Source organism: Nannospalax galili, unplaced genomic scaffold (assembly GCF_000622305.1).
Source record: "Nannospalax galili isolate Female #2095 unplaced genomic scaffold, S.galili_v1.0 scaffold674, whole genome shotgun sequence".
Lineage (NCBI taxonomy): Eukaryota > Metazoa > Chordata > Mammalia > Rodentia > Spalacidae > Nannospalax > Nannospalax galili.
The window spans coordinates 537616-551229 of NW_008335202.1; the positions used below are offsets into that span (position 1 = coordinate 537616).

The window sequence follows — 13614 nt, forward strand, 5'->3', positions numbered from 1 at the left end:
CTGAAATGAGCAGCCACAGGAGAGCTTTGCTTACCTGAAGCAGTTAACACCATCCATGCCCCAGGGCTCTGGAGGGAAATTCAAATTGGTTTACACTGATTGCTACATAGTGGCCTTGGGTTTTTAATACATTTGCATGAGACAAATCTCTTGCATACAAGTGGCTCTTTGCAAAAGATTCTTAGAGAAAGCATGACTTTGAAGAAGTCTTTTGACTAATTTTTTAATATTTTATTTATTTGTATTTTATGTATATGAGTGTGTTGCCTATATATGAGTGTAATTGCACCTGTGTTATGCAATGCTCACAGAAGTCAGAAGAGGGCATCAGATTCCCCTGGAACTAGAGTTATTAACTGCAGTTATTAGCTGCTATGTGGGTGCTGGGAACCAAACTGGGGTCCTCTGCAAGAGCAGCCAGTGCTCTTAACCCCTGAGCCATCTCTTCAGCCCCTTGGTTATTTTTTAATGATAAACTTCTTAACACTTGTAAGAAAATTTCCTCCAGTGAATTGGTTTCAGGCCTGAATTCCTCATTAGCTAAGTTCAAACCCTGATTGCAAATTGCAAAGATAAATAGAGAAGGAGAAATAAAAAGAAATCATCTGTACTATTGCTGTTTGCTTTCAGTTTCGTCTAATGAACTATCTAGCTTTTACTCATAGCAACTGTAATTTGGAGAAATGGTCTTGCCAGGCATAGCTTGAGCATTTGTGAAGTAGCCAGCGGGAGTTTCAAAGCAGGGTGAATGCCTTCTCCTATGGCCACACTCTACCTCATTCCAGATCACCACTAGGCCCGGGATTGTTGGGTTCCCCACCTATCCCACCTTTAGGTTAGAATTCCTTTTTTCCCTCAAATGCCACCCCTGTTTCCACACTACAGGGGCACTCTCCCCATCATTTCCCCTGGCGTTCTTCCCATCCCTACTCTTCAGAAGTTATCCTAGCACTGAAGAAATGTGAGAACCATAGCACAGAGGTTAATTAGCAATCAGAAACAGGAGGTTCAGCACTTGCTGTCAAGCTGTTCTCTATAACCTGCTATCAATGAGTCCAATGCTTAATTAGCAGCCACAGACTGACAGAATGGGAACAGGACATCCTTTCTATGTAGATCTCACATCAGACTCTTGAGTCGTGACTATGAATCCTGGGCTTGCCCCATTTATAAACAAACATGGCATGGCATTTTTCTTTTTCCATTTTACACTGCACTCTTTCTTTTATTATTTTTATTTTATGTCTACAAGTATATTGCCTGTGTGTGTGTAAGTGCACCCGTGTCATACAATACCCCAGAGGTCAGAAGACGGTATTGTATCCCCTAGAACTGGAGTTATGGACGTTGTTACCTGCCATGTGGGTGCTGGGAACCAAACCCCAGTCTTCTGAAAGAGCAGCCAGAGCTCTTGACTGCTGAGCCATCTCTCCAGCCCCTGCATTGTACTCTTAAAACTGTGACTTACAGTGTCCTCAAAGTCACAATGTAGAGACTACTGTTGGTGCAGGGCTGTACTGCACAGCAACCCTAATCTTCTGGAGCTGTTCTTTGCTTCCTGAAATCCTCATGGGATCAGGCTCAAGGGCCAAGGCCAAGTTCTGAGCATTATCTCGTGGCCTTTCATAGAACAGACCCAAACCACCACACTGCAAGCAGTAATTTATTTTTTGCCACAGAGCATTCATCCTATCAAGATTAAAGACACATGTGGGAGGCTTTGAGATTTCTAATTTTTCTCACTTGGTATTCAGTTCTTCTTTGAAATACAAGTTTAGGAAACCAGGTTATTCAGGGTTATGATAATACCACAAGGTTTTAAGAAAAATTCCTTCCAAGAAAAAGCAAGAAGTCCAGGCTGGCTACAAATGAAGAATGTCTCAGTGGGTTCCTCCTTAGTGTGATATCTTTGAAGACGTTTAAAATTTTATTTGCAGAAACCATTTGACAAGAACTACATACTATGACCTGCATGTACTTACTGAGCTATTTTTCTTGATGAGACAAAATACGTTGCTAAGGATACGCGCGCACATGATCAAGTCCTTCTGTTCTTGCAAGTGGATGTGAAGATGATGCAACACGACAGGCAGGAGAATATACCTCGAGTCTAAGGAGAAAAGGAGCCATTAGCGTCACAGCTGCCAGAGGCCCACACAAGCCTCAGGTGGATCCTTACTGACTTTTTAATTCAGTTTTGATTGTTAAACTGTTAACGTGGTATTACAGGGGTACAAATTGTATAATTTTTATATTAAAAAACAAGAGCTCTGTTCCCCAATGCATCATTGCTACAGTCAAGAGGCCTTTTAGTGAAAACAGGTTTGTTTCATAGCTTTTCTCCATCCAGAGTGTGTTTGGTTTCCAAATTTCTGAATCAAATGCATATCTTGCTGTTTCCTGACTTCTTACGGAGGGAGGCCGGCTACCAACTTCTTACTAGGACAGAAAAGGATTTAGTTTTTTCACCCCTTACTCTTCTCAGACTCGAAAACCAGTTATAGGACAGTTTCTGGTTAACATTCCCGTTCTGCTGTCATTGTGATCTCCAGCCCTTTGTGCAATGACCCCATTTTTGCTTCCGCCTGTTTCTTTTCCCTTTCAGAACTATCAAGGAATTGTTTATCTGTGGTATTTAAATATTTACCATTATTTAGGGCCTTATCTTGGCCCTTTCAACCTGTAACTTCTCCTTTACTTTGGGAACCTGCTTTGATTTCCCTCCCTCTTTTTTTGTTTTGTTTTCTGTTTTTGGACTGGGACTTCAACTACATTCACAGTGTGAATCTCTTGATCTTCCATTTTTCGTACATTTTTCTCCATATTTTTCATCCCATTTTCTGGGGGAATTTCCTTATTTTATGTCCCACTTTTCCTACTCAGTTGTCTTATTTATGTTATGTTATCTATATTCCAAGAGCTTTCTTATTCCCAGGTCCAAGGTCAAGGCACACACCTTCTCATTTTTGAATCCCCCCAGGAATATCACACATGATGGGGGGGGGTTGAATGCTCCCTGAATTATCTTTTTTTTTCAAATGAATTTTTCTATGTCTTCATTTTGGCCTTTGACTTTCATATTTGAATTTTTCACTTGATAGTTTTCACTGTTCATTCATTTTTTATGAGCAAAGAATAAACACATAGAGAAAACAAAATAAATAAAAACCGAGGAGTTAGGTTTGGAGACTCATATTTTTTTTGATGACAGCCACAGGGCTACCAAACACAAGGAGGTCTGGACTCAGGTTAGAAAGAAAGAGAGGAAGAAAAGAAGGAAAAAGAAAATGAACACAGAATACTAAAATTCAAACCTGTAAAAAAGTTCTCTGCAGGCCTGCTTTAAGCAATAACCCCCTACTAGGAACTTTACTTATTTACAAGGTAATTACTTAACAAAAAGAAGAAACTAGGAAAAAAATGAGCCAAGAATCACTATCTCACAATGTTTAATTAGAAAGGAAGGTGAAGCTTATCTCATAGGTTCCTGCAGCTAGAGGGATTTGATTTCTAGAAATTCAATTTGCAACCAACTATTAAAATATCTACGGGGGGGGGGTGTGCTAGATGAATATACCTGTGGAGTATAAAAAAAAGGAATGCAGGACTGCCCAGCTTGAAGGTTTCCTTTTCTCCATTGTCAGGCCAGGGATAGGATTAGGGAATCAATGCCAAAGAAACTGACTGCAAAGCTAATTGTTACCTTTAAAAGAGAACATCCTGCCCCATCAAGCAGGATCCTCTCAAAAACTAAAAGTCAAAACCAAATCCTGTCCCACACAGGTAACAAAACTTAACTTTGTGTACATTTCAAGCTAGTGTCTGACCTGCAGATTCTATTGTCATAATCCAAATCTCAAATAAAGCTCACTCTCAGTATGTCTCAGAGTGGCTTTTATTTTTGTTTTGTCTGTATACACCAGAGTGCAAAAAGCTAGCTGCTTTAGGACCTACCTCTCCCCCTCCCCCCTTCCCAAGGCATAGACTAGGAAGGAGGATGCCAAGAATCCTTGGTAGGTTTCCTCCTTCAGCTTAATTTTGAAGAAAGTATATCTTTGCTTTAGACAAGGATCCTTGATGTTAGAATCTGTCCACAAAGACTGAGGTCTATGAGTCTCAATGAGGTACAGAGTTGCCAATCACTTTTTACAAATTTGGCCCCCAGATGGGCTGGGCATCAGCAGGCCACCAAAGTGCTTTTTGGATGGGGAGACAGTGAATGAAGGGGCCAGAGCACTCACTATCCCACAGCACAGCACACAGCACAGCTGCTGACTGCAGAGAAGCCCAGAACTTGGAGAGCTGAAGCCAGATCAAGTTACGAAGAACTGAGTCACAATCAGAGCAAACTTGGGAACACATCTTTTAGATGCTGGAGGACAGACAGCAGGCACTTGGAGTGAAAAGAACCACAGATTGGGATGACATCAGGATCAAAAGGCAAACAAGAGTGCAGGGCTAAGGATGTTCTCCTCTGTGCAAAGTTTGTGCATTATACCCACTGGCTTTAACCCCACCAAAAAGGCAACATGAATGCTATGTGCACTTCCATCATGCCCTCTACTGGCCCCAAATTCCTACCCCACTTCCACTGTTTTGCTGTCATTCTCATGCTCACCCTTAGCTCAGAAGTTGTTTTCTAATAAGATCAATTTTTTTAAGAATACATGTCTTCAGTAGCTTTGTTATTATATTCCTAGCCCATGACTCATTATATAGTATTTACTTATGAAACATCTGTTAAGCACCTAAATACATCAGATGATGTTATAGAAGTGGGAGATAGAATGGCCCTGGAAGATACATAATCCCTAGGCTCTGGAGCGTTCCTTGAGGTGGAGGATGGGCACTGAACAACTTAATACCCAGTTCTTTATTTAGTTGGAGTTGTGCTTGGTGATCCAAGAAGGAAAACACAATAAACTATGAAAGCAGTAATCAAGTAACCAGAAAAGGAAGGAGATTTTTTTTGCAAAAAAAGAGCTAAATGGTACCTGAAGGAGACACGAAGATCAGGTTCAGGAGGAGCTAGATAAGGGGTTCCAGAGAGAAGATGGACAAGGCAAGTGGGCAGGACCATATCAATAGCTAGAGAAGATCACTTCTGAAGTGGGTCCCCAAAATGAACAAGTGTGATGTGGGGGAGGGGTAGGAGTAACATTACATGCCATGTTTCTTTTTAATTTTATTTATTATTTTTATTTTATGTGCATGCATGTATTGCCTGCATGTAGGTAAGCGCACCCATGTTGTGCATGCCCATGGAGGTCAGAAGAGGCTGTTGGATCCCCTGGGACTGGAATTACGGACAGGACAGTTGTGAGCTGCCATGTGCTGGGATTAGAACCCGGGTCTTCTGCAAGAACAACCAGTGTTCTTAACTGCTGAGCCATCTCTCCAGCCCCCTACATGCCATGTTTCTAAGGGTGATGCTGGATATACACAAGGAAGCTATAGGAAACAAGGGCAGATAAGACTGAGACATGGCAGCAAGCTGGAGAGGAGGCCATATGGGATGGGAAGGCCCACAGGAGCCAAGGTGATGTCTGGGGATGAAGGACAAAAGGGAGAAGGAACTTTCAAGAATGAGTTGTCTAAGGTGGATGTTTGCCATGTACAGATGAGGAGTGAGCACAGAGAAAAACATGGCAATTTCCATTTTAGACATGCTGAGTTCTTAGAGCTGGGGAAGATAGCCACATGTGGAAATGACAGCTGGATACTTAGGTCTGGAGCTCAGAGGCAAGATCTGGCCTAGAAATACAAGATCTGGCCTTGAATCAGTATACAGAACACTAGTACAGAGAACACGAATTGAAGAAGGTAGGCTTTACCTCAATTCTCCCTCAGATTCCCTGCTACGTGATACCCTGCAAACTTCCCTCATCAAATGCTGCCATACCTCATCATAATTACCAGTTCAACATCTGCTTCTGTGCTAGATTAAAAGAAGATCCGGGCAGGGACTCTGTTCAATTTGCTGTAATAGTTCTGATATGTTTTCATCTAACGTTGTAGGGGCTACTAGGGGACGGAAGAGTCGTTTTTCTTTGGGGATGTGGCTGCTAGTGGATTACTTACACTCCGGCAGATGGCCCCAAACCCATGTGCATGCAGGAAGCAGGAACTGGACTCAGTGGGCTATACCAATATATGAAAACAGATGTAGACATGAAGTTGGGAGGGAAAGTATTTTGGTGGGGACAGAAGGAGTGGTGGGGGGATTTGGGTTGAACATGATCAAGATACATTGTACATGTGGAGGAAATAGTCAAAGAGTAAATTTTGGAAATTCTAAAAACAAGAAATATGATATGTACAATAGCTTAAAGTTATGAAAATTAAAAAAGTACTGTAGGGGCTCTTTTCCCAATATCTGAGCAGATGGCTGAGTGGCAGGATGCGTTCCACTGGGTATTAGGGCAACAGAAACAGCACCTGGAACTTATCTTTGCTGAACACAGCTTAAACAGTCTGAGAGCAGGAGCCACTTGATCAGACTCCAGTCTATGAAACTCCATCTGTTGTGCCCACCCTGAGCGGCAGAACTGGCTATTCCTGTCACCGTGTGAACCATAGAAGCTGCTGTGTCACACATCCAGCCTCTACTCCCCACCCCACTGAAAATCCATGCAAATGTGGATGAGTGACGTGTAAGAATTGAAAAGCTTCAGGTTGCCTGGTCTCCCCATCAGCACTCTGGCTGATGATCACACTAAAAACTTCAGAAGTATGGCAAGAGAGCAAAGTGGGAACTGAGTCCTGAATAGCCCAGCATAAAGTGATAGCAAATAGATTCCTAACCCAAACGCCAAATTATCCTGACAGTAAATCTTTAACAAAATTCTAGAACGGAGCAAACAACCATGGGAGCAACTGAGTGTCTTCAGAGGGTCCCAATGTGGAGGACACATGGAAAGGCTTTCTCCCTGGACTCTTAATCTGGATGAGCCTGGGAAAGGAAGCTGAAGAACACAGGTAAGGGAGAATGGGAGGGAGGAATGGAAAAAAAGGAATCAAAGAAAAGTTGACAGAACACTAGGGGTTTGAAACCAAAAGGTCCAGACAAGATATTTTTAAATTGTATTTATTTTTATGCGTATGAATTTTTGCCTGTATGAATTTAAGTGCACCTGTGTGTGCAATGCCTATGGAGGCCAGAAGAGGACTTTGGATTCCTTGGAATTGGAGTTACAGATGGTTGTTAGCTCCTATATAGGTACTAGGAACTGAACCCTGGTCCTCTGTAAGAACAGCCAGTGCTCTTAACTGCTGAACCATCTCTACAGTCCCTTGGATAATTTTTTTTTTTTTTAGAATATAATTTTATAGTAGATAACCAATAAGGAATCTCCATTAAAAAGAACCCCAAAACAAAACAAACAAACAAACAAACAAACAAAAACCCAACCAACTAGGGGCTAGAAAAATGGCTTTGCAGTTAAGAGCATGTGTTATTCTTATAGAGGACCTGAGTTTTGTTTCTAGCACCCACATGGCATTTATAACTCCAGTTCCATGGGATCTGACACCTTCCTCCGACCTCTGTGGGCACTGCATGTAGGTGGTACACTTACATACATGCAGGCAAATATTCATATACACAAAAAAAGAAGGCTTTAAAAAAACTCACTAAATCCTGTAAACTTTCTCCAATTATCCCATGATCTGCAGTTCTAAGAAGTAAACATTACTGGACACTCATCTAGTATAGTAAGATTTTATTCTTTTTTTAAAAAAACTTTTAAAAAATTTTTATTTATTATTTTTATTTTATGGGTATGTATGTGTTGCCCACGTGTAGGTAAGTGCACCTGTGTTGTGCAGTGCTCTCAGAGGTCAGAAGAGGCTGTCGGATCCCCTGGGACTGGAGTTACGGACAGTTGTTAGTTGTCATGTGGGTGCTGGGATTTGAATTGGGGTCATCTGCAAGAACAACCAGTGTTCTTAACTGCTGAGCCATCTCTCCAGCCCCATAAGATTTTATTCTTGAAGTTACCAAATTAACATATAAAATTAATCAAATATTCTTCCTAATACTATGTATTAAGTCCTAGAAAATGCTTTAAACATATAATATTCTGTCTTCTCACCATTTCTTACTTTCTTCTAAAAAGATTCATTTCTAAGCTGGGCATGGTGGCACATGCCTTTAATCCCAGCACTCAAGAGGCAGAGGCAGGTGGATCTCTGTGAGTTCAAGGCCAGCCTGGTCTACATAGTGAGTTCCAGGAGAGCTAGGGTTACAGGGAGACCCTGTCTCAAAAAGACCAAAAAAAAAAAAAAAAAAAAAAGATTCATTTCTTTATTCCTGTTTATCAGTGTATGTCTGTGTGAGTGTATACCATGTATGTGCAGGTACCTTTAGATGCCAGAAGAAGGCAATGGATCCTCTGGAGCTGGAGTTACAGGCTGTTGTGGGCCACTGACATGGGTGCTAGGAACTGAACTTGGGTCTTCCTGAAGAGCAGCAAGCACTCTTAACCACTGTGCTATCTCTATAGCCCAAGCCTTTTTTTATTTTCTTTTACTACTTTGTATCAATCTACACAATTGCAGATGGCAACTGAGGAACTGCTAAACAGAGATATAGTTCCATTTGATAATTTCCAACAGAATTTATGCTTTGTGGATGAACAAAGCATAAATTATACTACTTTATACTGCCTGATTTTTCTGTTTCTAGGCGAAAGTAGGCAGCCCTAGCAGCTTCTCAAAAATGGCACTTGGCCAGTGCATTCAGGTATTTATACTTACCTCTGTATCGGCATGGGTTTTGCCTGACAAACAGCTTAATTACACCCAAATAAAAGCATTAAACGTTTTCTTAGCAAGAAAACAGCTAAGCAATGGTTGCAGATCTCTGCCAAACAAATCATGAAGTGCCAAGCAGTAGGAACAAAGCCATAGCCAATGCCAAGCCCACAGCTCCTGCAGAACCTGATTTGCAGTATTGGAGACTCTCAGCACTATCCTGACCTTGACTCCTGGCCTCTCCACTTCCTCCCAAGCTCTATTCATTAAATCTTTTTGGTCACTGCCAAAGCTGCCTGCTTCAAAACGAGAGACTCCTTTATTCCTGGCCTTCTGGATGCTGGGAGGGTGAAATTTGGCGGAGAAAGGGAAAAATGAGTTGCCAATGAAGTTTGTTTGGACCCCAGAGAACAAACAGTGAGAACTAATTACTATGAGTCCCAATGTTAGTTACATCCTCCACTCTGGGCCCGATACTCACCTTGGGGGTATGATCAAGGGGGTGACTGTCATCCTGCCTGCTCTGTCTAGCTATGAAGCTACTAGGTCACACTGAACTCAACCTGGTTTCAATCCTCCTGTGACATTATTGAACTCCCTTCCTGGGAGCCAACTTTATAATTTTTAGTACATTTATTTATTTGCCAGACTTGGATGCCAGAACCTTTACCTGCTGAGCCAACATGCTGGGCTGGTGCTGACTTTAGTAACTGTCTTTGTCTTTACCCTACGTTAATTCTAATCTAAACTCAATTAGGAATATTCTGTAGCCATGCTGGCTTCTTTGCATGCTTCATTTTTTTTTTTTTTTTCCTCCTTAGGTTTTACAAAGGTTAATTTTAATGTGTCAACCTGACTAGACCATGGCGTGTCCAGGTATTTGTTTAAATATTATTCTGGGATTGACTGTGTGGTTATTTCTGGATGAGGATAATAGTGGAATATTAGGCTGGGTAAAGAATATTGTCCTCCCCTGTGTGAGTGGGTCTCATCTGATCTGGTGAAGGCCTGAGCAGAGCAAAAGGCAGCATAAAGGAGAAGCAGTTCTCTGTGCCTGTCTGGAGCTGGGATATTGGTCTTCTCCTGCTTCTGGCTATTGACTTAAACCAGAATTTATAGCACTGGCCCTCCTGCTTCTCAGATCTGTGGTCTGGTCCTGGAATTAAATCATTAGACTTTATGTTCTCCAGCTCTAGGAAACATCAGGTTTCCTCAGCTTCCATAATCACACAAGCTCATTCCTTACAAGTTGCTCTCTACACATATCCCCTTGGTTTTCTTCTCTGGAGAATAAACCCAACACAGGATTCTAGTTCAACTTTAACTTATAGAACCTTCTAGATCTTTTGGTAGGAATATATAATCAGTCCTCAAAATGTATTAAAATTTATTTTCTTAAAGTATGGGTCAATTATGGATCTCCTTCCTCAGGCTAATGTGAGCCCCCAGAAAGAAAGTTCACTTTCTCAGATTCCTCCTACTTCTGTGTCATTAGCCAGGTCTTTGCTCATCTTAATTAACCTCAGAAACAAATTACAAATAGCAGTTACTTTTGCAGTATTCCATGTTGGGAGAAGTGGAATTGTCATTAAAGGAAGGTCAAGAAGTAAGGTCTTTGTTCTTAGTTAAATATGATAGCTTATAACATGCTATTCCTACTGCATCTTATAGACATTTTTGATTTGTAACTGTAGTCAAGAATCATACGGAACTTCTGTCTGGTTGGGATGTGCACATTCACACAGCCGTGACCCTCTGTGCTTCATTTCTTTTACTGGCACTAAAGGATTCCAAGATTTCTGCTTTTTACTTTCCTATATGGAGCAAAGACAACAAAATGCTTCTGGATCTGTGTCCTCTGCCTATGCATGGTAGGCAGAATAATGGTTCCCATATTTTTCCACATCCCCACTTCTTGGACCACGTGATGGCAAAGAAGACTTTTTAGGTACAACCGATTTAAGGACCCTGAGAAAGGGAGAGTGATACTAGATTCTGTACGTAGTCCGAACGTAAACACAGGTGTCCTGGTAAATGAGAGCCAAGACAATCCAAATGAGAGAAAGAGTTGAAGATGTTGTACTGCTGACTTTGAAGAGGAAGGAAGAGGGACATGAGCCAAAGAATGCAGGTGATTTCTAAAAGTTACAAAAGATTAAGAAGATGAATGGTTCCCTAGATTTTCTAGAAAGAAAACCCATTCTGGAAACACCTTGAGTTTTACATAGTGAATAATATTATAAAGCTCTTATCTAGAGAAATGGAAGATAAGAAGTCTGTATCATTCAAGGCCATCAAGGTGTGATTACTGTTATAGTAGCAATGAACCACAATACTACCACTGTTGTCAAAATAGAAAGCTTACTTCACCTTACTTTGATTATGCTAGACTTTATTTATATTTATAGTCAAATAACAATGCTACTATTCCTTGTCAACCTTGAGAAGCTGGGACACCCAGTCCCAAATTTTCTTTTAAAATTCCTTTCCCTGAAGTTGGGTGTGGTGGTACACCCCTTCAATCCCAGCACTTATGTGGGAGGCAGAGGCAGGCAGATCTCTGTGAGATCAAGCTTGGTCTACATAGTGAGTTCTAGGCCAGTTGTGGCTACAGGGAGACCTTGTCTCAAGAAGACCAAAAAGAAAAAAAAAAAAAGAAAGAAAAGAAATCCTTTCTCTGTTGTAAGATTTATATGTTGTTTTGTTTGAAAAGTCAAGTGATTTGGACCTTTTACTTGTTCTGAGTGGACTATCACTAGCACCTCCTGTGTGTGCTCTGTGGTTATTCACCATGCCCTGCTATAGTTTTACACTGTCCCCCTTCTTCCCAAGGGATACTTCCTGGTTTTCTCCATGAAGACAGGCCCTTTCTGGTGTACTGTGCCCTGTCATTACACCTGACAGTCTTTGTTTTCCTCAGTAATGAGTTAGTAAATGCTAAGACAAACCCTCTGCTGCTGGGATATCCTGAGAAGCCCTTTCTCCTACACTGACTGTTGGCGGCTTCTGCTTCTCCAGAATTATCCTCCAAGGGGAGTGTCCCACATAGCCTGAGCAGGCAGGGTTCCTAGCTCCTCTACCTTCCATATGCTATATGACAACCACTAACTTTCTGATCATTATTTGGCACTTCCTCTCTAGTGCCCTGGCACAGAGCCCGTAGAATGACATCTCCTGAGTTACCCTAATAAATATCCTCACCAACTCACACAAAGATCTGATTTTTTTTTTGGTCTTTTTTGAGACAGGGTCTCCTTGTAGCCCCAGGTGTCCTGGAACTCACTATGTAGACCAGGCTGGCCTCGAACTCACAGAGATCCGCCTGCCTCTGCTTCCTGAGTGCTGGGATTAAAGGCATGCACCACCACACCCAGCTAAATATATTTCTTGTTATGTGTATGAAAGTTTTGCCTGCATGTATGGTCAGTGTACTGGTGTCATGCAATGTCCAGAAAGGGCAGAAGAGGGCATCAGATCCCCTGAAACTGGAATTATGGGCTTGTCAGTAGCCTCTCTGAGGGTGATGGAAAGTGAACCTGGGTCCTCTGGAAGAGCAGCTGGTGCTCTTAACCCCTAGTTATCTCTCTAGCCCCAAGATCTGATATTTTTGTTTCTGGATCACAGTGGCTTCTTTTCCTTAAAACCTCTCTGGACTTGATTTTCCTACACCTACTAAGGGTCAGGAATCCAAAGGAACTAGGTCTGTGCAATGAACAAAATCCTACCAAATAAATTTCTTAACCCTAGAAACCTTTTTGGATTACTGCAGCTGCTGTTTTAGTATAAGACTCTAACCTAACAGAATTATTTGGCTAGTATAGGGGAAATATGGCCAAAATCAACAATTCCTCTGAGACAGGAGGAAAGTTAAGTTTGAGGAAAGCAGAACTGGTGCCCCAGTTAAACAGGGGTACCACCTAGAGCAGTGGCTGGGTGCTGCAGTGCAACTCCTTGGGTTCTAAGAAACAGAGTTTGGAAACCACCTATAAGAAATATCCTTTCTTTATGGTGATTTTTTGTTGTTGTTCCTTTACTTGGGAGAAGTCAGAAAGTAGGACTTTATTTTACATTGAAGTATTACTGATTTCAGAAAAAAAATAAGATATTGGAGACGAATGAAAAGTCTCAACAGGAAAAATATTAATTAGGATATATTAATTTTGTAAACCTTTACAACAGTAAAATGGATGAACTCGAACTATATTTAGTGTATAGAATAACAGGAAAACATATTAGTTTAAAAAGCACTATAAAGGGGGCTGGAGAGATGGCTCAGCAGTTAAGAGCACTGACTGCTCTTGCATAAGACCCAGGTTTGATTCCCAGCACCCACATGGCAGCTATGAACCGTCCTTAGCTGCAGTTCCAGGGGAATCTGAAGCCTTCTTCTGACCTCTGCAGCATTGTACGACATGGGTGCACTCACATACATGCAGGCAATACACTCATACACATTTAAAAAAAGGTACTATAAAGAATGACATACAATATGCTATATAAGGATGGAAAGAAATTAGAAAAAAATCATACAAACTATCTTATAATAAAGGAGTAGAAAATAGGACCCTGAATCTCTGACATTCTAGAAATTTCTATAAAGTGTATCAGTGAAAAATTTCTTAAAAGATCTAAAGTAAATACTTGATGTTAAGATTTGTTCATGATTTACTCAGGTTCTACTTTTCTCTGTATGCTTAAAATAATTTATTATGGACGGGCGTGGTGGCGTGCACACCTTTAATCCTAGCACTTGGGAGGCAGAGGCAGGCAGATCTCTGTGAGTTAGAGGCCAGCCTGGTCTACATAGCGAGTTCCAGGACAGCTGGGGCTATAGGGAGACCCTGTCTCAAAAAGACCAAA

General features: G+C 41.3%; 1 protein-coding gene across 4 annotated transcripts in view; it reads right to left on the minus strand.

Moving 5' to 3' along the window:
* The window catches only part of Dock4 (dedicator of cytokinesis 4), a 492219-nt gene that overhangs the window by 124533 nt on the left and 354072 nt on the right, over positions 1-13614 (minus strand). For all 4 annotated transcript variants that reach the window (XM_029561952.1, XM_017797318.2, XM_008829790.3 and 1 more), the window contains exon 24: positions 1983-2110. In XM_029561952.1, coding sequence (XP_029417812.1) covers positions 1983-2110 — 128 coding nt within the window. The remainder of the gene's footprint in view (positions 1-1982; positions 2111-13614) is intronic.